Here is a 24,347-nt window from a genome sequence, read left to right on the forward strand (position 1 = left end):
ATCACGATCCACACTGGGTAGACTTGGAGATAGGGGAGGAAACAGGAGGGCGCCCACCCTGGAGAATGGACATGGGACTAATGGCAGATGAGGGGGTGTGTCTAAGGGTGAGGGGGTGCATTGAAAAGTACTTGGAACTCAATGATAATGGGGAGGTCCAGGTGGGAGTGGTCTGGGAGGCGCTGAAGGCGGTGGTTAGAAGCACCGGAGGAGGGACTGTACAGGGAAAGGCAAAGGCTACATGTAGAATTTGACTTGCTGACTACGGGCACTGCAGAGGCACAAAGGAGGAAGGCACAGGGTGTACAGTACGAATATGGGGAGAAGGCGAGCAGGTTGCTGGCACACCAATTGAGGAAAAGGGGAGCAGCGAGGGAAATAGGGGGAGTGAGGGATGAGGAAGGAGAGATGGAGCGGGGAGCGGAGAGAGTGAATGGAGTGTTCAAGACATTTTATAAAAAATTATATGAAGCTCAACCCCCGGATGGGAGGGAGAGAATGATGGGCTTTTTGGATCGGCTGGAATTTCCCAAGGTGGAAGAGCAGGAAAGGGTGGGACTGGGAGCACAGATCGAGGTAGAAGAAGTGGTGAAAGGAATTAGGAGCATGCAGGCGGGAAAGGCCCCGGGACCGGATGGATTCCCAGTCGAATTCTATAGAAAATATGTGGACTTGCTCGCCCCGGTATTGACGAGGACCTTTAATGAGGCAAAGGAAAGGGGACAACTGCCCCCGACTATGTCTGAAGCAACGATATCACTTCTCTTAAAGAAGGAAAAGGACCCGCTACAATGCGGGTCCTATAGACCTATTTCCCTCCTAAATGTAGATGCCAAGATCCTGGCCAAGGTAATGGCAATGAGAATAGAGGAATGTGTCCCGGGGGTGGTCCACGAGGACCAAACTGGGTTTGTGAAGGGGAGACAGCTGAACACGAATATACGGAGGCTGTTAGGGGTAATGATGATGCCCCCACCAGAGGGGGAAACGGAGATAGTAGTGGCGATGGATGCCGAGAAAGCATTTGATAGAGTGGAGTGGGATTATTTGTGGGAGGCGTTGAGGAGATTTGGTTTTGGAGAGGGGTATGTTAGATGGGTGCAGCTGTTGTATAGGGCCCCGATGGCGAGCGTGGTCACGAATGGACGGGGATCTGCATATTTTCGGCTCCATAGAGGGACAAGGCAGGGATGCCCTCTGTCCCCATTATTATTTGCACTGGCGATTGAGCCCCTGGCGATAGCGTTGAGGGGTTCCAAGAAGTGGAGGGGAGTACTTAGAGGAGGAGAAGAACACCGGGTATCTTTGTATGCGGACGATTTGTTACTATATGTGTCAGACCCGGCGGAGGGGATGCCAGAAATAATGCGGATACTTGGGGAGTTTGGGGATTTTTCAGGGTATAAATTGAACATGGGGAAAAGTGAGTTGTTTGTGGTGCATCCAGGGGAGCAGAGTAGAGAAATAGAGGACCTACCGTTGAGGAAGGTAACAAGGGACTTTCGTTACCTGGGGATCCAGATAGCCAACAATTGGGGCACATTGCATAGGTTAAATTTAACGCGGTTGGTGGAACAAATGGAGGAGGATTTCAAGAGATGGGATATGGTATCCCTGTCACTGGCAGGGAGGGTGCAGGCGGTTAAGATGGTGGTCCTCCCGAGATTCCCCTTTGTGTTTCAGTGCCTCCCGGTGGTGATCACGAAGGCTTTTTTTAAAAGGATTGAAAAGAGCATCATGGGTTTTGTGTGGGCCGGGAAGACCCCGAGAGTGAGGAAGGGATTCTTACAGCGTAGCAGGGATGGGGGGGCTGGCACTACCGAGCCTAAGTGAGTATTATTGGGCCGCTAATATTTCAATGGTGAGTAAGTGGATGGGAGAGGAGGAGGGAGCGGCGTGGAAGAGATTAGAGAGGGCGTCCTGTAGGGGGACTAGCCTACAGGCTATGGTGACAGCCCCATTGCCGTTCTCACCGAGGAACTACACCACAAGCCCGGTGGTGGTGGCTGCACTGAAGATTTGGGGACAGTGGAGACGGCATAGGGGAAAGACTGGAGCCTTGGGGGGGGTCCCCGATAAGAAACAACCATAGGTTTGCCCCGGGGGGAATGGATGGGGGATATGGAATGTGGCAAAGAGCAGGAATAACGCAACTGAAAGATCTGTTTGTGGATGGGAAGTTCGCGAGTCTGGGAGCGCTGACCGAGAAATATGGGTTGCCCCAAGGGAATGCATTCAGGTATATGCAACTGAGGGCTTTTGCGAGGCAACAGGTGAGGGAATTCCCGCAGCTCCCGACACGAGGTGCAGGACAGAGTGATCTCAAAGACATGGGTGGGGGATGGTAAGGTGTCAGATATATATAGGGAAATGAGGGACGAAGGGGAGACTATGGTAGATGAACTAAAAGGGAAATGGGAAGAAGAGCTGGGGGAGGAGATCGAGGAGGGGCTGTGGGCAGATGCCCTAAGCAGGGTAAACTCGTCGTCCTCGTGTGCCAGGCTAAGCCTGATTCAGTTTGAGGTATTACACAGGGCGCATATGACTGGAGCACGGCTCAGTAAATTTTTTGGGGTGGAGGATAGGTGTGCGAGGTGCTCGAGAAGCCCAGCGAATCATACCCATATGTTTTGGTCATGCCCGGCACTACAGTGGTTTTGGATGGGGGTGACAAAGGTGCTTTCAAAAGTAGTGGGGGTCCGGGTCGAACCAAGCTGGGGGTTGGTTATATTTGGGGTTGCACAAGAGCCGGGAGTGCAGGAGGCGAGAGAGGCCGATGTTTTGGCCTTTGCGTCCCTAGTAGCCCGGCGCAGGATATTGCTAATGTGGAAGGAAGCCAAGCCCCCGGGGGTGGAGACCTGGATAAATGACATGGCAGGGTCTATAAAGCTAGAGCGGATTAAGTTCGTTCTAAGGGGGTCGGCTCAAGGGTTCACCAGGCGGTGGCAACCGTTCGTCGAATACCTCGCAGAAAGATAGATGGAATTGAAAAAAGAAGGCAGCAGCAGCAGCCCAGGATCGGGGGGGGGGGGGGGGGGGGGGGGGAGGAGGAACCAGAAGTACTCTCAGGGTTGTTAATATATACTGTATAATATGTATAGGTCGTTGCTACAGATAATTATATATTGGACTGTTAAAATATATTTTTGGAGAGTGTTACTTGTGATAAGGCAGTTGCCAATTAGGGTTAGTTTTCATTTTTGTTATTTATTATTTATTCATTTTCTGTTTATAAAATAGGTCATTGTTATTTGTGTTGTTATAATATTGTGTAAAGGATGCACAATGTACTGTTGGTTGACCAAAAATTTTCAATAAAATATTTTTTTTAAAAAAAGAAGCTTAACGCCATTAATGACAAAGCCTGCTTGATTGGCATCTCCTTAAACATTGACTCCTTCCACCGCCTGTGTATTGTGGCAGCAAGAGTGTACCATCTGCAAAATGCACTGAAGAAATTCACTGAGGCTTCTTCAATAGCACCTTCCAAACTTGCAATCTCTACTTCCTAGAAGAACATGGGCAGAAGACACATGGGAACAACACAGCTTCCAAATTCCCCACACAATATCCCGACTTGGAAATATATCGCTGTTCCTTCTTCATCATTCGGTCAAAATCCAGGATCTCCCTCCCTACCAGCACTGTGGGCACTCTACAGACTGAAGCAGTTCAAGAAGATGCCACCACCTTCTCAAGGGCAATTACTGCTCTCTTGCCAGTGACACCCACATCCCATTAATATTTTTTTAAGGAGTCCAAATCATTAATACAAATGGTGAAAGGCTGTGGTTTCAGCACCAATCTTAGTGGCACAGGGCACCATTTGATAATCTGCGTCACCATCTTTAATCCGTACTTTTTGATTTCAGTTTTCTATGACCTCGCTATCCATTCTGCTACCGATTCCCTGTCTTCACATATGCTGACCTTAGAAAACTATAGCAGATTCAATACCAAGTCTACCTTTGGTCTAGAAATTTGACTCTGGTCATATTTGGGTGAGCACAATCCCTATGACCTTTTAAGAGACGTAAATTGTTTTTAAAAAGTAACATAATGGTGAGCTGCCTTCTTGAACCGCTGCAGTCCATGTGGTATAGGTATACCCACAGCACTGTTAGAGAGGAAATTCCAGGATTTTGTTCCAGCAACAGTGAAGGAATGATAATAAAGGTACACAGATGGCGTGTGAGTTGAAGGGAACTTTGCAGGTGATGATGTTGCCATGTATATGTTGACCTTGTCCTTCTAGGTGATAGTGATCACAGGTTTGCAAGGTGCTAGCGAGAACATAGAACATCGAAAATACAGCACAGAACAGGCCCTTTGGCCCACGATGTTGTGCCGAACCTTTGTCGTAGATTAATCATAGATTATCATTGAATTTACAGTGCAGAAGGAGGCCATTCGGCCCCCTGAGTCTGCACCGGCTCTTGGATAGAGCACCCTACCCAAACTCAACACCACCCAACACCAAGGGCAATTTTGGACACTAAGGGAAATTTATCATGGCCAATCCACCTACCCTGCCCATCTTTGGACTGTGGGAGGAAACCGGAGCACCCGGAGGAAACCCACGCAGACACGGGGAGGACATGCAGACTCCGCACAGACCGTGACCCAAGCCAGAATCGAACCTGGGACCCTGGAGCTGTGAAGCAATTGTGCTATCCACAATGCTACCGTGCTGCCCTTAAGAACAAATAAATCTACACTATATCATTTTACCGTAATCCATGTACCTATCCAATAGCTGCTTGAAGGTCCCTAATGTTTCCGACTCAACTACTTCCACAGGCAGTGCATTCCATGCCCCCACTACTCTCTGGGTAAAGAACCTACCTCTGATATCCCTCCTATATCTTCCACCTTTCACCTTAAATTTATGTCCCCTTGTAATGGTTTGTTCCACCCGGGGAAAAAGTCTCTGACTGTCTACTCTATCTATTCCCCTGATCATCTTATAAACCTCTATCAAGTCGCCCCTCATCCTTCTCCGCTCTAATGAGAAAAGGCCTAGCACCCTCAACCTTTCCTCGTAAGACCTACTCTCCATTCCAGGTAACATCCTGGTAAATCTTCTTTGCACCTTTTCCAAAGCTTCCACATCCTTCCTAAAATGAGGTGACCAGAACTGTACACAATACTCCAAATGTGGCCGTACCAATGTTTTGTACAGCTGCATCATCACCTCACGGCTCTTAAATTCAATCCCTCTGTTAATGAACGCGAGCACACCATAGGCCTTCTTCACGGCTCTATCCACTTGAGTGGCAACTTTCAAAGATGTATGAACATAGACCCCAAGATCTCTCTGCTCCTCCACATTGCCAAGAACTCTACCGTTAACCCTGTATTCCGCATTCATATTTGTCCTTCCAAAATGGACAACCTCACACTTTTCAGGGTTAAACTCCATCTGCCACTTCTCAGCCCAGCTCTGCATCCTATCTATGTCTCTTTGCAGCCGACAACAGCCCTCCTTACTATCCACAACTCCACCAATCTTCGTATCGTCTGCAAATATACTGACCCACCCTTCAACGTCCTCATCCAAGTCATTAATGAAAATCACAAACAGCAGAGGACCCAGAACTGATCCCTGCGGTACGCCACTGGTAACTGGGATCCAGGCTGAATATTTGCCATCCACCACCACTCTCTGACTTCTATCAGTTAGCCAGTTCGTTATCCAACTGGCCAAATTTCCCACTATCCCATGCCTCCTTACTTTCTGCAGAAGCCTACCATGGGGAACCTTATCAAATGCCTTACTAAAATCCATGTACACTACATCCACTGCTTTACCTTCATCCACATGCTTGGTCACCTCCTCAAAGAATTCAATAAGATTTGTAAGGCAAGACCTACCCCTCACAAATCCGTGCTGACTATCCCTAATCAAGCAGTGTCTTTCCAGATGCTCAGAAATCCTATCCTTCAGTACCCTTTCCATTACTTTGCCTACCACCGAAGTAAGACTAACTGGCCTGTAATTCCCAGGGTTATCCCTAGTCCCTTTTTTGAACAGGGGCACGACATTCGCCACTCTCCAATCCCCTGTTGACAGTGAGGACGAAAAGATCATTGCCAACGGCTCTGCAATTTCATCTCTTGCTTCCCATAGAATCCTTGGATATATCCCGTCAGGCCCGGGGGACTTGTCTATCCTCAAGTTTTTCAAAATGTCCAACACATCTTCCCTTCCTAACAAGTATTTCCTTGAGCTTACCAGTCTGTTTCACACTGTCCTCTCCAACAATATCGCCCCTCTCATTTGTAAATACAGAAGAAAAGTACTCGTTCAAGACCTCTCCTATCTCTTCAGACTCAATGCACAATCTCCCGCTACTGTCCTTGATCGGACCTACCCTCGCTCTAGTCATTCTCATATGTGTAAAAGGCCTTGGGGTTTTCCTTGATCCTACCCGCCAAAGATTGTTCATGCCCTCTCTTAGCTCTCCTAATCCCTTTCTTCAGTTCCCGCCTGGCTATCTTGTATCCCTCCAGCGCCCTGTCTGAACCTTGTTTCCTCAGCCTTACATAAGTCTCCTTCTTCCTCTTAACAAGACATTCAACCTCTCTTGTCAACCATGGTTCCCTCACTCGACCATCTCTTCCCTGCCTGACAGGGACATACGTATCAAGGACACGTAGTACCTGTTCCTTGAACAAGTTCCACATTTCACTTGTGTCCTTCCCTGACAGCCTATGTTCCCAACTCATGCACTTCAATTCTTGTCTGACATCGTATTTACCCGTCCCCCAATTGTAAACCTTGCCCTGTTGCACGCACCTATCCCTTTCCATTACTAAAGTGAAAGTCACAGAATTGTAGTCACTATCTCCAAAATACTCCCCCGCTAACAAATCTATCACTTGCCCTGGTTCATTACCAAGTACCAAATCCAATATGGCCTCCCCGCTGGTCGGACAATCTACATACCGTGTTAGAAAAGCTTCCTGGACACACTGCACAAACACCACCCCATCCAAACTATTTGATCTAAAGAGTTTCCACTCAATGTTTGGGAAGTTGAAGTAACCCATGACTACTACCCTGTGAATTCTGCACCTATCCAAAATCTGTTTCCCAATCTGTTCCTCCACATCTCTGCTACTATTGGGGGGCCTATAGAAAACTCCCAACAAGGTGACTGCTCCTTTACTATTTCTAACTTCAACCCATACTACCTCATTAGGGTGATACTCCTCGAACTGCCTTTCTGCAGCTGTTATACTATCTCTAATTAACAATGCCACCCCCCCACCTCTTTTACCACTCTCCCTAATCTTATTGAAACATCTATAACCAGGGACCTCCAACAACCATTTCTGCCCCTCTTCTATCCAAGTTTCTGTGATGGCCACCACATCGTAGTCCCAAGTACCGATCCATGCCTTAAGTTCACCCACCTTATTCCTGATGCTTCTTGCGTTGAAGTATACACACTTCAACCCATCTCCGTGCCTGCAAGTACTCTCCTTTGTCAGTGTTCCCTTTCCCACTGCCTCATTACACGCTTTGGCGTCCTGAATATCGGCTACCTTAGTTGCTGGACTACAAATCCGGTTCCCATTCCCCTGCCAAATTAGTTTAAACTAATTAAACTAACACCTTGGTGAGTTGTTGCAGTGCACCCTATAGATGGTACACACTGCTGCCACTGGGTGTTGGTGGTGGAGGTAGAGGATGTTGAAGGTGGTGGATGGGATACCAATCAAATGGGCTACTTTATCCTAGATGGTCTTGAATTTCTTAAGTATTGTTGGAGCAAGTGGAGAGTATTCCATCACACTCCTGACTTGTGCCTTGTAGATGGTGGATAGACTTTCGAAAGTTAGGCTGCGGGATTCTCCATTGGTGGGATCCTCCGCCCCGGCGGCAGCACACCCATGCCCCTGCATTCCCGATGGCATGGTGCGGCCCACAATGGGAAACCCCATTGGCCGGCTACGGGAAAGGAGAATCCCGCAGACGGGAGGGTGCGCCGTGCTGAAAAACGGGGCTGGTGGAATGGAGAATCCCGCCGAGGAGGTGAGTTGCTCTCCATGGAATTCCAAAACTCTGAAGAGCTCTTGTAGCCACAGTATTTACATGGCTAGTCCAGTTCAGTTTAAGGTCAATGTTACCGCCAGCATGTTGATAGTGGAGGATTCGGTGATGGCAATGCCATTGAATGTCATGGGAAGATGGTTAGATTATCTCTTGTTGGAGATGGTCATTGCCTGGCACTGTGTGGCATGAATGTTACTTGTCACTTATTAGCCCAAACCTGAAAGTTGTCCAGGTCTTGTTGCAAACAAGCACAGACTGCTTCAGTATTTGAGGAGCCACGAATAGTGCTGGTGTAATCATCAGCAAACATCCCTACTTCTGACTTTATGATGGAGGGAAGGGCATTCATTGATGAAGCAGCTGAAGATGGTTGGGCCTCAGACACTATCCTGAGGAACCCGTGCAGTGATGTCCTGGGACTGAGATGATTGACCTCCAACAAACACAACCATCTTCTTGTGCTAGGTATGACTGCAACCAGTGGAGAGTCTATCTTTTGAACTCAGGCTGTAATGAGGTCAGGAGCTGAGTGGAACCCAAACTGAGTGTCAATGAGCAGGTTATTGCTGCGTAAGTGCGCTTTGATTGTACTGTTGACGACTCTTGGCTGATAATCGAAGTAGACTGATGGGGCGGTAATTGGCCAGGTTGGATTTACCCTGCTTTTTGTTGACAGGACATAGTTGGGCAGTTTTACACATTGCCTGGTAGATGCCATAAGACGTAGGAGCAGATGTTGGCCATTTGGCCCATCAAGCCTTTCTCTGCCATTGAATGGGATATCTGATCTGATAATCCTCAACTCCACTTTCCAGCCTTAACCCCATACTTAAGTCCCTTACCGATTAAAAATCTGTCTCAGCTTTGAACATGCTTAACGAGATATGCCTCTACAGCCCTCTCTGGTAAAGAATTCCACAAATTCACTATCTTCTGAGAGAAGAAATTCATTCTCATCTCTGACCACTTACTCTGAGATTTTCTGAGCAAAAACCTGGCAGATGGAATATAATGTTGGAAAATGAAGTTATGCGCTTTGGTGAGAAGAATAAAGGAGCTAAATATTATTTAAATGGAGAAAGACTGCAGAAAGCTGCAGCACAGAGGGAGTTAGGTGTCCTTGTGCATAAATCACAAAAAGCTAGCATGCAAGTTCAGTCGATAAGGAATGCAAATGGAATGTTGGTCTTTATTTCAACAGGTATGTAGTATAAAAATAGGGAAGTCTTGCTAAAATTATACAAGGCACTGATTAGACCACACCTGGAATATTGTGAACAATTTTGGTCCCCTTATCTAAGGAAAGATATAAGGCATTGGAGGCAGTCCAGTGAAGGCTCAAGAGTTGATCCCGGGTATGGAGGGATTTTCTTATGAGATGTTGAGTAGGTTTGGCCTGAACTCATTGGAGTTTAGAAGAATAAGAAACGACCTTACTGAGATGTATAAGATTCTCAGGAAGCTTGACAGGGTAAATGCTGAGAGGTTGTTTCCTCTTGTGGGAGAGTCGAGGACCACCTCTATATCCCTCTACAGACTCTGTGTGTCATTCTCACCACTTGCCTTCCCACCCATTTTTGTGTCATTTGCAAACTTGGCAATAGTACATTCACTTCCCTCATTCAAGTCATGAATATATAGTATAAATAATTGTGGCCCCAGCATCCCACTCGTTACAGGTTGCCACACTGAAAATTACTTTTATCCCAACTCTCTGTCTTCTATTAGTTGCCGATCATCTATCCATGCTAATATACTATCCCCAACATCATCTTAATAAGTAGCCTTTTGTGCAGTACCTTATTAAAACACTTTTGCCAGTGTTGCAGCTGTACTGGAACAACTTGTCTAAGGGCGCAAGTCTTCTATACTATTGCTGGAATGTTGTCAGGACCCATTGTCTTTGCAGTATCCAATGCCTTCAGTCGTTTCTAAATATCACGTGGAGTGAATCGAATTCGGCTCAGATTGAGCATCTGTAATGCTGCGGGGCCATAGGAGGAGGCTGAAATGAATCATTCACTCAAACTGCTGCTGAAGATTGTAGCAATTACTTCAGCCTTGTCTTTTGCACTGATCATCATTGTTTCCCCATCACTGAGGATGGGGATATTTGTGAAGATTCTTCTGTTGTTTAATTGACCAACACCATTCATATCTGGATGTGGCAGGACTGCAGAGATTAGATCTGATGTGATGTGTGAAATTGAAACAAAAGAAAAAAAATAATTGCAGGATTTGTTTTTTCAAAATAAAAAATAAAGGACTTAACTGGAGTAAATAATAACATTCATGGTTCATATTCACTTCTGTATCCACAATTCCATCTCCAACTATCAAAAATGGCTGCTGCCTGTCCAGATTACTTTCATTTTTAAAAAAATCATTCTCGGGAGGTGGATATCGCTGGCTGGGCCAGCATTTGTTGCCCATCCCTAATTGCCCTGGAACTGAGCGGCTTGCTACCCATTTCAGCAAGGTGGTGGGGGGCAGTTAAGAGTCAACTGCTTGTTTTGTGGGTCTGGAGTCACGTGTAGGCCAGACCAGGTAAGGATGGTAGATTTCCTTCCCTGAAGGACATTAGTGAACCAGATGGGCTTTTACGACAATCGGCAATGTTTTCATGGTCAACATTGGACTTTTAATTCCAGATTTTTATTGAATTCAAATTTCACCATCTGCCAAGCTAGGATTCTAATCCAGGACCCCAGAACATTAATCTGCTTCTCTGGATTATTAGTCCAAAGACAATACCACCTCCCTATAAATACATTTAAACAGATCACGACATAGTGAAAATTAACATTTAATGAGGAAATTGCTTCAGAAAATAATTTTCAGTTTCCATCTTTTATACCTTGATTATTTATTATTGAAACCAGTCTTTTACAATGAAGTCCCTGAGTAGTCAGTTTAGTCAAGTTCAGCTAATTTCACAACTCCAGTCTGAGTGAAACTCTCAATTACTTTGCCAGTTTCGAATATTACAATAGAATGTTCACCAAAGAAGTAATTTTTAACAAATTTGTTTGTTTCAGCTACCGGCCTGCCCCGTTCTTTGTGCTAGATGAAGTTGATGCTGCTTTGGATAATACAAATATCGGAAAAGTAAGCATTGCGTGTTGTCAGTGTGCAATCGCATCAATTGCTGATACCAATTTGCCAATTAATTCCAAGCTTTCCAATTAAGCAAAGTTTATTTCTAGAGAGATAAATTAAAATGTTGTATCAAATCTTGATGTGAAAAAGTGTGCAAAGAAGATTTATAAGAATGCTGCAGAAATCGGAAGGTATACCTATTAGGTAAAGGTGAACGGTCTGGGTCCCTTTTCTCCTGAATAGAAATTTTTAAATGGTAGCTTTTTACAGATCTTCAAAATAATGAGGTTTTAATAGAGTACACAACCTGTGTGTTTCCACTTGCTAGGAAGAGCAGAGTTAGAGGCCATTAACATAAAAGTAGTCACCAAGAAATGAAACAGGAAATTTGGAAGAAACTTCTTTGCACAGAGAATATGAAACTCTCTACCACAGGGGGTGGCTGAGGCGAATTATATAGAGACACTTAGTGGAGGAGAGATAAGCATAAGAGACCATGGCGTAGAGAATTAGAGAAAGGATGAGAGGAGGCTTGAGTGGGGCAAAACTGGGCTGGTTGGACTGAATGGCCTGTTAATGTGGTCCATGTTCTTATTTAAAAATGTAGTCTTTGGACCGGGTCAGTTGCAGTAAGCTATTGGGCAGAGGATTGCATGTTTAAACTTTTTAATACTTGAATTTTAATTCTGCTTCAAATCCGACATTAGCTTGATAAGATGTCAAATCAGCTCCAGAAATCACACTGCATGGTTAACCAACCTGTCTCTGTTGACTCAGATACAGAAAGCACATCAAATTTATACTGCCTGCTGTTTAAAACGATTGTTGGGTGAAACCGGTGCTCCTCATAGTGTTCACTGCACGCATCAGGGGCTGGATTCTCCATTTCAGCAGCTAAGTGCTGACGCCAGCAGAGCATGTGTGGTCTTTTACAACCAAAAGAATCTGCGGGAAACCCTCACTGATTCCAGGAACGGTGAGGGGCTCGCACCGGCATCAGTTGAAACTCCCGGCTCCTGCGTTGAAAACGGCAGGAGAATGGCCAAGTCCCTGGCTGTGCATGCACACGGCTGACAACATGCAGAGGTCACGCCGTACAAAATGGCGCTGGCCGTGCGCGCACCCAACCCCACAGCACACCACCTGGCCACCCCCACTAGTCCCCTTAGCCCTCACAGAGGCCACCCCCACCCAGCCAGCGGCACGGATCCCGGCCGAGTGTGGCGGCGCTAGACAGAGTTTGGGTTCCCGCACGGCTCAGACCACCCGTATCCCGCGCTGTCAGGAACTCGGCCCATCAGGGACGGAGCATCGTGAGAGGGCCGCCTGATGACGTGCCAATGCCATTGCAACGGCGCGCGACGCAATGACCCCCTTTCGGAGGGGGCGGAGCATGGCTGACTGTTGTCAAACCGGCGCCGGCCCCGATTTCGGCGTCAGAATCGATTCTTCACCTCATCGCTGATTACGATATCGCCGTCAGGCAACGGAGAATCCCGCCCTAGGTACATTGATAACAAAGAGTGCAGAGGAGTTAAATATGGGGAGGTTATGGCATAGTGGTCTTGTCACTGGACTAGTAAACCAGAATAATGCTGTCAGGACTCAGGTTCAAATCCTGCCACTGCAGATGGTGAAATATGAATTCAATAAAAATCTGGAATTAAAAGCCTAATGATGACAAGAAAACCATTATTGATGGTTGTAAAAACACATCTGGTTCACGAATGTCCTGTAGGGAAGGAAATCTACTGTCCTTACCTGGTCTGGCCTACATGTGACTCCAGATCGATAGTCACGTGGTTGACCCTTAACTGTCCCCTCAAACGCAATTAGCGATGGGCAATGAATACTTGTCCAGTCTGTGACGCCAATGAACGAATATTTTAAAAATGGGGCAGCCTGAGCAGAAGCTCCAAGGATGTACACATCCAAATGTTTGTCGGGTCCTGTTTGGACAGGAATCGCTCAGAAATGGTGTGAAGGAATCTTAGACATTGGGCCCGATTCTCCGGAAAAGTTTGCAAGTGTTGTAGCGAGTGGGAATTGCCGCAAGTTTCCCGGCGCTCGGCCCAGCGAAACCTGCAATGCAATTCAACATTAATTGGTCCACTTAATGAGTACTCACGGGCTTCTCGTCGTAAATAACACCTTGCTGATTCGCCGGGACTGCGCTTGCCAGCCCCCCTGCTAATGATGTCGAGCAGCACTTCAACTGCATTTGCTCAGCCAGCTCGAATTAATGACGGCGAGAGGCTGGCCCCAAGATTCGGGGACACTGACCTCGGCAGGCTCATGGACGCGGTGGAGGCCAGGAGGGATGTCCTGTTTCCCCAGGGGTCCCGGAGGGTGAGCCACAAGGCAGCCAGTGCTGCCTGGAATGAGGCGGCAGCAATCGTTAGTTCCAGCGGGGACTTGCCAGCAGTGCTGAAAGATCAATGACTGACATTGGGCAGCACGAGTGATTAGATACCACCGCCACGCACCCATCCAATTCTCTAAGTGACCCCCCCAACCCCATCTTCACATCCCCTTCTCCCATCACTGAACCATGCATGTGGTTAACTATGCCCTCTCTGTCTCCTCAGGAAATACATTCCCACAACTGGCAGGGGAGGGCCCAGACTGGCGTTGGGGTGTAGGACTTGAGAATCCTCACTTCCTTCGAGGAGCAGGCCCCAGAGGTGGCTGGGGTAGCCGAGAACACGTGGAAGCTGGCGGACACCGCAGAGGTGAGGAACCACTGGGCTCCACCCGGAGTACCAGTCAAATGGGAGTAGCGATTGCCTTACTGACTGACCCATCCCTCCCACTGACCACGTTCCATTCTCCTGCAGTTCCTCCAGCTGACGACGCCAGCCCATCCTGGGTGGCCCCCTCTCCTGACTCCCAAGGAGAACAGCTCAGAGGATGCCACCGTGGTCGCAGCACAGCTGTCATCCCCACCCTCCCATCAGCGCAGATACACACAGCTCGCTGGGATACATTAGTGGTCAGACTCCTGGGGCACAATCTGGTGATCACCACACTGCTGCTGATAAACATCTGGTGAACGCAGGAACCTGCAGGCGAGACAGTAGTTGGAGGGCTGCTGGATCACAAGACCCAGCTGGGTCCAGCCTGATACTGAGCCTCTAGAACCCGGAGCTGATGGAGACGATAGAGAGCGGCCAGGACATTCAGAGGGAGATGTTAGCATCACTCCACGCATCCATATCTGCTTGGAGTCACAAAGGCTATGGGTGCAGGAGATGGTGCCGGCAATGAGTGGCACCATGGCCAACACTGTTAGGATGGCGACCACAGTGGAGAGCCTGGTGCACAACGTCGGCACATGAGTGAAGGTGTCCAAGGCGTCGCTCAGTCGGTGATGGCCAAGGCTAAGAGCCTTGGAAGAATGACCGCCTCACTAGGAAATGTCACCCAGGCTAACCTTGATGAGGTTCTGCAGGACATGTCCCGCTCTCAGATGGGGATGGCCGAGATGCAGTGGAGCTTTTCCCAGTCGCAGGTGAGCATGGCTGGGGCAATGCAGAACATGTCCCAGTCACTGAGGAGCATCGCTGAGGGCGTCAACACCATGGTACGGACCATGGGGAACCACCAGGGCTGCCAGAGCCAAACAATGCAGGGGCAGCTGGGGCTCGAACCACTGAGGATCACTGAGTGCACCGGGGTGGGGAGGGGGAGCTGCCCGGGTTTTTTGGAGCAATGGCGGGGTGCGGCACTATCGGGAATGGGGTATTGTACAGCACATAAAAGAACTTGTGTGCAACCATTATGACGCCTCTGTCATTTTCTTTCGCAATGCGGGCTGACCCCGGACCCTTTTCCCACCTCACTCGGCAAACCCCCTCCCCGCGGCACTCACCCAGCCTCCGGCCATGGACATGTCCCCGGAGCTGTGTCCCGTCCCCTGGGTGTTCAGATGTTGGCTGCTGTGTGTGTGGTGTTGCCTCCCGTAGTGTTCAGGCACAATGTCCAGGCATCAAGGTGCAATTGGAATGCTAGCCAATGAGTCCCACATGCTACCTGGCCCGCCCACCCACGGGAATCCACTTGGCATATGTCAAGTTCTCACTTACCCACGATTACCAATTTCCTATTAGCGATAGTCTTCAACCACGCAGCCAGAGTAGGATCCAGGGGTTGGCGTAGTGATGACGCAAGCGATTGCACCCCCCCCCCCTCCCCTCCCTCACAGCAGCCCACCCCTCCGGAGGGTCCCTCACCCCTTGCCGAGCATTGGGGAGGCAAGCCCAGCACACCCTAGCTCTTTGCCTGTGAGCAAAGATTACTACTCACCTCCTCGGCGCACCTTAGAAGCCCTTTTTCAAATCGGTGCAAGCGTAAGCACTTGCTGGGAAGACCGCTGAATGACGGGAGGCCATTGGATATGGGGGTCACTCTCGTTGATTGTATGGAAATGGGGCTGGAGTGGTGATAATTGGTTTCTCGCCATGCTACAGCGAGATCCTGATTTCGCCAACGAGAACGGGCTGATTGCATCGTAAACTGTTTGGCGCCCGGCGCGGATCTTGTTTTTGGCCTCTCCCTGGAGGAACGACCGCCTCACTGGGAAATGTCACCTAGGCTAACTTTAATGAGGTTCTGCAGGACATATCCCGCTGTCAGATGGGAATGGCCGAGGCGCTGTGGAGCTTGTCCCAGTCGCAGGTGGGCATGGCTGGGGCAATGCAGAACATGCCAGTCACTGAGGAGCATTGCTGAGGGCGTCAACACCATGATGCGGACCATGGGGAACCACCAGGGCCGAGGCCGGTACATCGTGCCTATTAGCTAAAAGGTAATAATTCAGTGAATTTGACTTTGTCAGGTGGTCGCTTGTCCATTCTGTGAAATACTTTCCCTATTTTGACACAGGCCCCCAAAAAGGCCGAGCAGGCAGATTTGTTGTGTCCAAATCTGGTGCAGAGGTCAGCCAAGTGGTCCACCTAGCATTATTGTTGTAGTATATTGTAAGTTATAATACACGAGTGGCTTGTTAGGCCACACATTTCTGTGGGTCTGGCATCAAGTAGACCAGGCTGGGAAATGATTGGAGTGAATCGGGTGGGTTTTTAAGCAACATTCTGGTCATTGTATGATCATAATTGCTGATAGCTTTTTATAACAAGTTTGTTGAATGAAACAACTGAGTTTAAATTTATTTCTTGTCTGCTGAGGGTCGGATTTGAACAAACCAGTGAACATTATATTATCCCCCAACGATAATACTGGTATCACTCATGAATTATCTGATCATGAAGAATGCAGAGATCTGGGTTGCAGCTTTCCTCTTCCTTCACCTCACGCCTCTCTTCAGTTTCCCACCGAAGCGCAACATGGAGCATACCAACATAAATCTGGTCCACGATGTAGTTTTATGCTTGAGAATATCAATGCTAATTGTATGCCTGTGTGAAGAAGTAAATGAGTTTCTGACTGGAAACATAAGGCATGAATAAATTGTCCCTAGTAGCTGCCCTTCAATTTGTCAGTGCATCAGATATTACAGAAAAACCTAATGCAGAACAAACAAATCTACCAGGATAAATGAGCATTGAACCTGGAGGATGCACCGCTTATGATCACAGAAGCTACACATGGGGAGGGAAACTTTTCTGTTTCTGGTACATGGCAGCATTGATATGAAGTGCCTACAAAGCAATATGCACCAAGAGGAAGACTGTACTCCAAGCTAATCGTCATGCTCACTGCACGTGCTCTGACCTGTGAGGATGGATTTTCAAAACATATTCTGGGGGAATATTGTGTTACTTTGTAAAGCAGGAGCCCCCCATGATGCTGACCACCAGCAGTGAACTGGCCGGGGTGACACCCCCACAGGACTGGGGCAGTGCCTTGGCATAGGCCACCATTACCGCGGCCTGCAAGTCGGCCAGCTTGCTGCTCACCCCACTGACCCACCTTGGCCCCTGGTTTGGCAGGGTGGCACCGGCCATATGGGTATCTCCCCCCTCCACCCCCCCCTAACCTGGCTGCAGTGGGACAGGTGGCATCCCAGGATGCAATCCGCCCAGAGAAGGAGCCAAGGAGGCGCAATATGAGGCCTCGTGTATACCATCAGTGCCTGTCAGAGCGGCGTGATTCACCCCTGGTCCAGGGGCTGACGACAGGCTGCATGTCCCCCTACGAGCACCTGCAGATGACAGGCCACTCTACACAAACCAAAAGGGGTACCACTGGATGAACGTGCAGCTGATCATGCACATCTTGTCGCCACACTACCAGAGGATGTGGAGGCTTTGGAGAGGAGGTTTACCAGGATGTTGCCTGGTCTGGAGGGTGTTAGCTATGTGGAGAGGCTGAATAGACTCAGGCTGTTTTCATTAGAAAGATGGAGGTTGAGGGGTGACCTGATAGAGGTCTACAAGATTGAGAGACATGGATAGAGTGTCTTTCCCAGGGTGGAGGAGCCATTCACCAGGAGGCATAGGTTTAGGTTCTTGGGGCAAAGTTGAGAGATGTGCAAGACAGTTTCTCTTACGCAGAGGGTGGCGAGTGCCTGGAACGCGTTGCCAGGGGAGGTTGTGGAAGCAGATACATTAATGGCGTTCAAAAGGCATCTTGACATCACATGGATAGGGTGCATATAGAAGGCTACGGCAGAAGGAAGTGCTGAGGGTTTTGGCAAAGGTTGGTATCATGACGGTACAGGCTTGGAGGGCCGAAGGGCCTGTTCTTGTGCTGTATTGTTCTTTGTCTGGGCCGATATCTGGGTAGTGTGCACGACACCTTCATCCTGGCACATTCGACGTTCGAAACGCCCTCTCCCGGCTGGGGGTTTGGCTCCCAGACCAAGGCCACAGACACAGAGACCTGCTACAACGACACCCACACAGCGACCAGGAGCATGATCGAGCAGTGCATCGGCCTCCTGAAGATGCAATTCAAGTGCCTGAACCTTTCTGGAGGGACATTCCAAATTCTCCCTCCGTGTGCCCGATCCGGCGCCGGCTGGAGTGTGGCGACTCGGGGCTTTTCACAGTAACTTCATTGCAATGTTAATGTAAGCCTACTTGTGACAATAATAAAATAAATAAATAAATAATGTTTAAATGGGTTTTGGATCTCCATTGACCCAAGCTCCTTTGCCCTGCGAAAGGTAAAAATCTAGGTTAGTGTGTTGGGGTGGAGGAGCAGAGATGAGTAAATGGGTCTCGATGGGGAAGGGACGAGCTGAACGAATTAAGGGCCTGGGGAGGGGATGAAAGAGAGGGGGAGTTCAGGAAGAGGGTCTACTGAGGGAGTGAATGGGGAAGTGGTGCGTGTGGAGCTAATTACAATATGTGGGCGGATGCAGGAAGGGGCTTCATTTGAGTTCTGTCACTATAGAAAATGGAGAGGTTGCCTGAAACATTTTTACAAAGTACCTTAAGAACAGATTTTCATATTTGTGATGTATATGTATAACACATGAATTGTAAGAATAGCATATCAAATGTTACTGTGCTGCTGCTTTGTTTTTTTTTACTGGTTTCACGTTCATTTTTAAGAGTGACAGAAACCCTCACTGCAAATTTTAAAAATCTATGATCTGGACATGAAGTGCTCTATCCCAGAGCCACAGACCAAGAGCTGGAAAGTGTGGTTAGATCTGATAATATTGACTAACTTGGGTCCAAAGGCCTGGGCGGCACTGCTGCCTGCCGGCGCCGAGGACCCAGGTCCGGCCCCGGGTCACTGTCAGTGTGAAGTTTGCACATTCTCCGTGTGTGTGTGTGCGGATCTCACTTCTGCAACCTAAAGATGTGCAGGGTAGGTGAATTGGCCACACTAAATTTCCCCTTAATTTGGAACAAAATGGATACAAAGGCCTCTGTACCAAAAATCTATGTACCAAATTTGGTTATTTGAAATCAATTGTAAGAGTAGGACCACTGGCATACCTATAAAATACACAACCAGTGTCAGATTACACGCAAAGGTACCTTTTCTCATTGTCACCCCTAGAACAGGTTCCTTTGATGTGGCAAGTTCTTAAGGAAAGAGCTCACATCATAACTGCCCCGATGCTTGATCAATATTCTTATGGTGTCCAGAAGAATTTCCCCAAAATTGCTCACTGGCATTTGACGTTTTAAAAAAATTAATATTACTTGTGGTAAGGTGGGGTCTGCAGAAATTTGCACTGCCTCCTAGATCAGCTGACCATTTTTGGGTCTGCCAGTCTCATCTGTCCTTTTCATATATTCTTGTGCTCAGGTTACAAATTACATCAGAGATCAATCCAGGAAGAACTTTCAAGTGATTGTGATCTCACTGAAAGAGGAATTCTATTCAAAAGCTGATGCCCTAATTGGAGTTTATCCAGAGGTACTATTCCAACCATTACATTTAGTTTTGACTTTACAATTCAAACGTTGCAGTGTATTTATGTGTTCTAATTTAAAGATTCCAATTTTCAGTGCTTAAATGATTAATCCACTTGTACTTGGGCGTTTCAACTGCAGACAGTGATTGTCATGGGTTTCACTGGGCAATTCTGGCAGCTGTGCCACAAAATTTATGTGAGCAAAGAGTTAATCACACAATCCACCCAATGCAATTTTTAAAGAAGGACCTACTGCTGGAAGGCCTGGTGGCAAGCCATTTTTATATACAAATTTGGATCCTATTGCCATTTTAGGAGATGTCTGGCCAAGGCTCCTTTGAGACAACACAGCGTACCTGGGCAGTCCAATATCTTGCTTCTATTTGGGAAGAGAACAAGGCTGTCAACAGAAGCTACCCTATGTTTGGCTATGGATTTGATCATGGGTTATGCAAGACTTCTTTTCAACTTGTGTTGTGCAATCCCAACCTACCTTTCTTGCATGGATATGTAAAGTTATATTATTTTAACAGGCATTAAATATTAATAGCGTTCTTAAAATTGGAGGGGGGATTGCAAGGCTGCCTGGGCAAGAGATAGCAAGATGAAGGTGTGATAGGAAACTCTGCAACGGGTAAAAAAAAATGTAAACATTATGTTTACAAATGTCACCAAAGAGAAGGAATTGGTGGATGTTGAGTCTGGAGAAGGGTGTGTAGATAGCCTGGGTCCCATTGAGATCCAAAAAGACGAGGTGTTAGGCGTCTTGAAAAATATTAAGGTAGATAAGTCCCCAGGGCCTGATGGGATCTACCCCAGAATACTGAAGGAGGCTGGAGAGGAAATTGCTGAGGCCTTGACAGAAATCTTTTGATCCTCACTGTCGTCAGGTGATGTCCCGGAAGACTGGAGAATAGCCAATGTTGTTCCTTTGTTTAAGAAGGGTAGCAAGGATAATCCAGGGAGCTACATGCCGGTGAGCCTTACGTCAGTGGCAGGGAAATTACTGGAGAGAATTCTTTGAGACAGGATCTACTCCCATTTGGAAGTAAATGGACGTATTAGTGAGAGGCAGCATGGTTTTTGAAGGGGAGGTCATGTCTCACTAACTTGATAGAGTTTTTCGAAGAGGTCACAAAGATGACTGATTCAGGTAGGGCAGTGAATGTTGTCTATATGGACTTCAGTCAGGCCTTTGACAAGGTCCCTCATGGTAGACTAGTACAAAAGGCGAAGTCACACGGGATCAGGGGTGAACTGGCAAGGTCATAGAAGGCAGAGAGTAGCAATGGAAGGGTGCTTTTCTAATTGGAGGGCTGTGACTAGTGGTGTTCCACAGGGATCAGTGCTGGGACCATTGCTGTTCATAGTATATATAAATGATTTGGAGGAAAATGTAACTGGTCTGATTAGTAAGTTTGCAGACGACACAAAGGTTGGTGGAGTTGCAGATAGCGATGAGGACTGTCAGAGGATACAGCAGGATTTAGATTGTTTGGAGACTTGGGCGCAGAGATGGCAGATGGAGTTTAATCCGGACAAATGTGAGGCAATGCATTTTGGAAGGTCTAATGCAGGTAGGGAATATACAGTGAATGGTAGAACCCTTAAGAGTATTGACAATCAGAGAGATCTAGGTGTACAGGTCCACAGGTCACTGAAAAGGGCAACACAGGTGGAGAAGGTAGTCAAGAAGGCATACGGCATGCTTGCCTTCATTGGCCGGGGCATTGAGTATAAGAATTGGCAAGTTATGTTGCAGCTGTATAGAACCTTAGTTAGGCCACACTTGGAGTATAGTGTTCAATTCTGGTCGCCACACTACCAGAAGGATGTGGAGGCTTTAGAGAGGGTGCAGAAGAGATTTACCAGGATGTTGCCTGGTATGGAGGGCATTAGCTATGAGGAGCAGTTGAATAAACTCGGTTTGTTCTCACTGGAACGACAGAGGTTGAGGGGTGACCTGATAAGAGTTCTGCAAAATTATGAGGGGCATAGACAGAGTGGATCGTCAGAGGCTTTTCCCCAGGGTAGAGGGGTCAATTACTAGGGGGCATAGGTTTAAGGTGCGAGGAGCAAGGTTTAGAGGAGATGTACGAGGCAAGTTTTTTTTTTTTTTTTTTTTTTTTTTTTTTTTTACACAGAGGGTAGTGGGTGCCTGGAACTCTCTGCCGGAGGTGGTGGTGGAAGCAGGGACGATAGTGACATTTAAGGGGCATCTTGACAAATATGGCAATGGAGGGACAAATATGGCAATGGAGGGATACGGACCCAGGAAGTGTAGAAGATTTTAGTTTAGGCGGGCAGCATGGTCAGCACAGGCTTGGAGGGCAGAAGGGCCTGTTCCTGTGCTGTACTTTTCTTTGTTCTTTTATTATGGCAAAGCAAGGGATAGAATACATGCAAACTTGAAGCAAGAATTACCACAGGAACAAATCACAGATCCATATACATCTACGTGACAGAAGAGGTTTAGATGATAGCAGTCATATCTTACTCAAAACCTGATGGCTAATTTTACACCTACACGTCTGGCACAGAGCCTTGTCTACCAGCACTGCAGTTTAGAAAATCATGGTAGTCTGTCTGCCATTCAATTTCTCAAAAATCAATTCCTACCCGTGTAGGCTGCCCATCAGGAATGTGTAACGTGTAATCAGGAATGTAATTTTATATGAACCCACAAATGTTTAGTATGCATTTTCCTCTCTGCAACGTGGACCAAAGTGCAAAGTGGCTCTCCACATTAGATAAGACTACATCTTCACTAACAAAAGGGACAGAAGCAGAGGAGAGAGAAAGAGACCCCCCCCCCAATGAGTTGAGAAAATCAAGAGAGCAAATATTGATTACGGAGGTCAAAGTGGAGACATACAGGAAAGAGAGAGTAGATGGATGAATAGGATCGGTGAACTGAATGAGAAAGGAAAGCAAACAAACTTTTAAGGATGGGGGTCTCACAGTCTCCCTTCTGTACATTGATTGAGATAATGTGTTTTGTGGCTAGGTAAGACCAGTTACCTATCTTTAGAACACTGAACATACAGTGCAGAAGGTGGCCATTCGGCACATCGAGACTGCACGCCCCACTTAAGCTCTCATTTCCACCCTATCCCCGTAACCCAATAACCCCTCCTAACCTTTTTGGTCACTAAGGGCAATTTATCATGAGACCCTGGTGCTGTGAAGCCACAGTGCTATCCAGTTGTGCTACCCGACAATTTTGCAAGGTTATGAACTGAAGATAAATTTCTATTCTCTGTATTTAGGAACGTTGCCTGACAATTTGGGCCTAAAGTCAGATTCCTTTTACTAGGATGCTTCTAAAATACATTTATATTAGAATTGCATCTAACTTGATTTAAATTAGTAGAAAAAGGGTCCCCGCATAGCTTATCAAACCAGTAGGTCTGTGCCATGTTCACAGGCTCGGACTGTCTGCAGACATAAAATATCAGCTCATTTCTAGCCTGAATAATTCCAACCTTTTGGTTACCTGCCGTATTTCAGAGGGGCATTTGCATTTATGTCCCATGAATATTTTGGCAGAGAAATTAGAAAACAAAGTAATCCCTTCAACTGCTTAAGTTTTCTACTTAGGTTGTTAAATCAAGGAAAACATGTAATTCATGGAAAATGATCCCTTGGGGACTGCTATCCACATCAATGCCTTTATCTTATTAGCTTGAATGTAAATATTCAGAAGCTTAAATTCGTCTTTTCTCATGTTGCAAAGCAGTGAAGATAAAACAAAATAAATGTCAACATTTTTCAACTTTAAGCATATGTGAAAATTAACTATTTTAGTTTTTATTGTAGCAAGGTGAATGCATGTCCAGTCAACTGTTAACCTTCGATCTTACCAGTTACCCAGAAAACACCAGAAGGGAAGAGACACTGCAGCCTCAGCAGGAAGACTAAATACAATTGGTTCAGTGTAAACATTTCAAGTTCACAGATGTTATACAAATTGCTAAGCAGTTATGTTTTGCCTGTTATCTAGCACTGTAGTTGTCTCTTTGTTAGCAAGTCCGTTAACATGTATTTTAAAAATTACATTTGTTGAATGGAAAATTAATTGAACTCGTATTCATAAAGTCACGTTTTGGTTGGTTCAACAAATTTTAAATAGGAAGAATACAAGAAACAATGTGCCGTTTTTTCAATCATTTGCTGCTTATTAAGGCTCCTTTTTCCTCACTATTTTGAGTATATAAAATCATAAAACTGCAAAAATGGTCAGCCATTTTCAGAGCAGACTCTTATTCAAATCTTTATTAGACGCATCTTCTTGGGGGTAGGTAATTTACACAAAATGGCATAATTTGCAATTGCTTTTAAGAACTAAAATTCTTACACTGTTGGTTGACTCAGTCACACTATGCAGAGAATTGTGCATCATAACTGGATGCTGCGCAATCACATTGGTCTTTGAAAATATGAGTTGGTGTAATTGAATGTAGTGGAACTAAAATCATAATTGGGACCATAAATAAATCAAGATATATAAAATGTTAAGCACTTAATATTGTAATTCAGCAACAAGGAATAAGAGGACAAAAGATATATAGGACGACACATTTACTGAAGTGTAAAAATAAAATTCTTACCTAGTTTACCTGTGGGTTTCCATTCCTTTTGAAAGATTGCCTTTATGTATTCTCCATGCACTAGGAAACTGTTTAGGTACCAGCTCTTAGAAATCTGTACATCAATGTTCGGATGCAATACCTGCCAAGCATACATCACAATCCAACTGGCAATCATTTTCAATATTTGGCATGTTAACCAGTCAGCCAGTCCTCATCATGGAGTCCTAAGGTACTAAAGTTATCAGAATAATACCAT

General features: G+C 46.6%; 1 protein-coding gene across 1 annotated transcript in view; it reads left to right on the forward strand.

Annotated features, from left to right (window-relative positions):
- Positions 1 to 24,127, forward strand: part of LOC140396240 (structural maintenance of chromosomes protein 1B-like) — a 367,818-nt gene extending 343,691 nt beyond the window's left edge. Inside the window, exons 23-25 of the mRNA XM_072484572.1 lie at positions 11,101 to 11,170; positions 19,391 to 19,501; positions 23,319 to 24,127. Coding sequence (XP_072340673.1) covers positions 11,101 to 11,170; positions 19,391 to 19,501; positions 23,319 to 23,420 — 283 coding nt within the window. The 3' untranslated portion in view covers positions 23,421 to 24,127. The remainder of the gene's footprint in view (positions 1 to 11,100; positions 11,171 to 19,390; positions 19,502 to 23,318) is intronic.
- Positions 24,128 to 24,347: the final 220 nt, after the last annotated feature.

Source organism: Scyliorhinus torazame, chromosome 19 (assembly GCF_047496885.1).
Source record: "Scyliorhinus torazame isolate Kashiwa2021f chromosome 19, sScyTor2.1, whole genome shotgun sequence".
In the NCBI taxonomy this organism is placed as follows: Eukaryota; Metazoa; Chordata; class Chondrichthyes; order Carcharhiniformes; family Scyliorhinidae; genus Scyliorhinus; species Scyliorhinus torazame.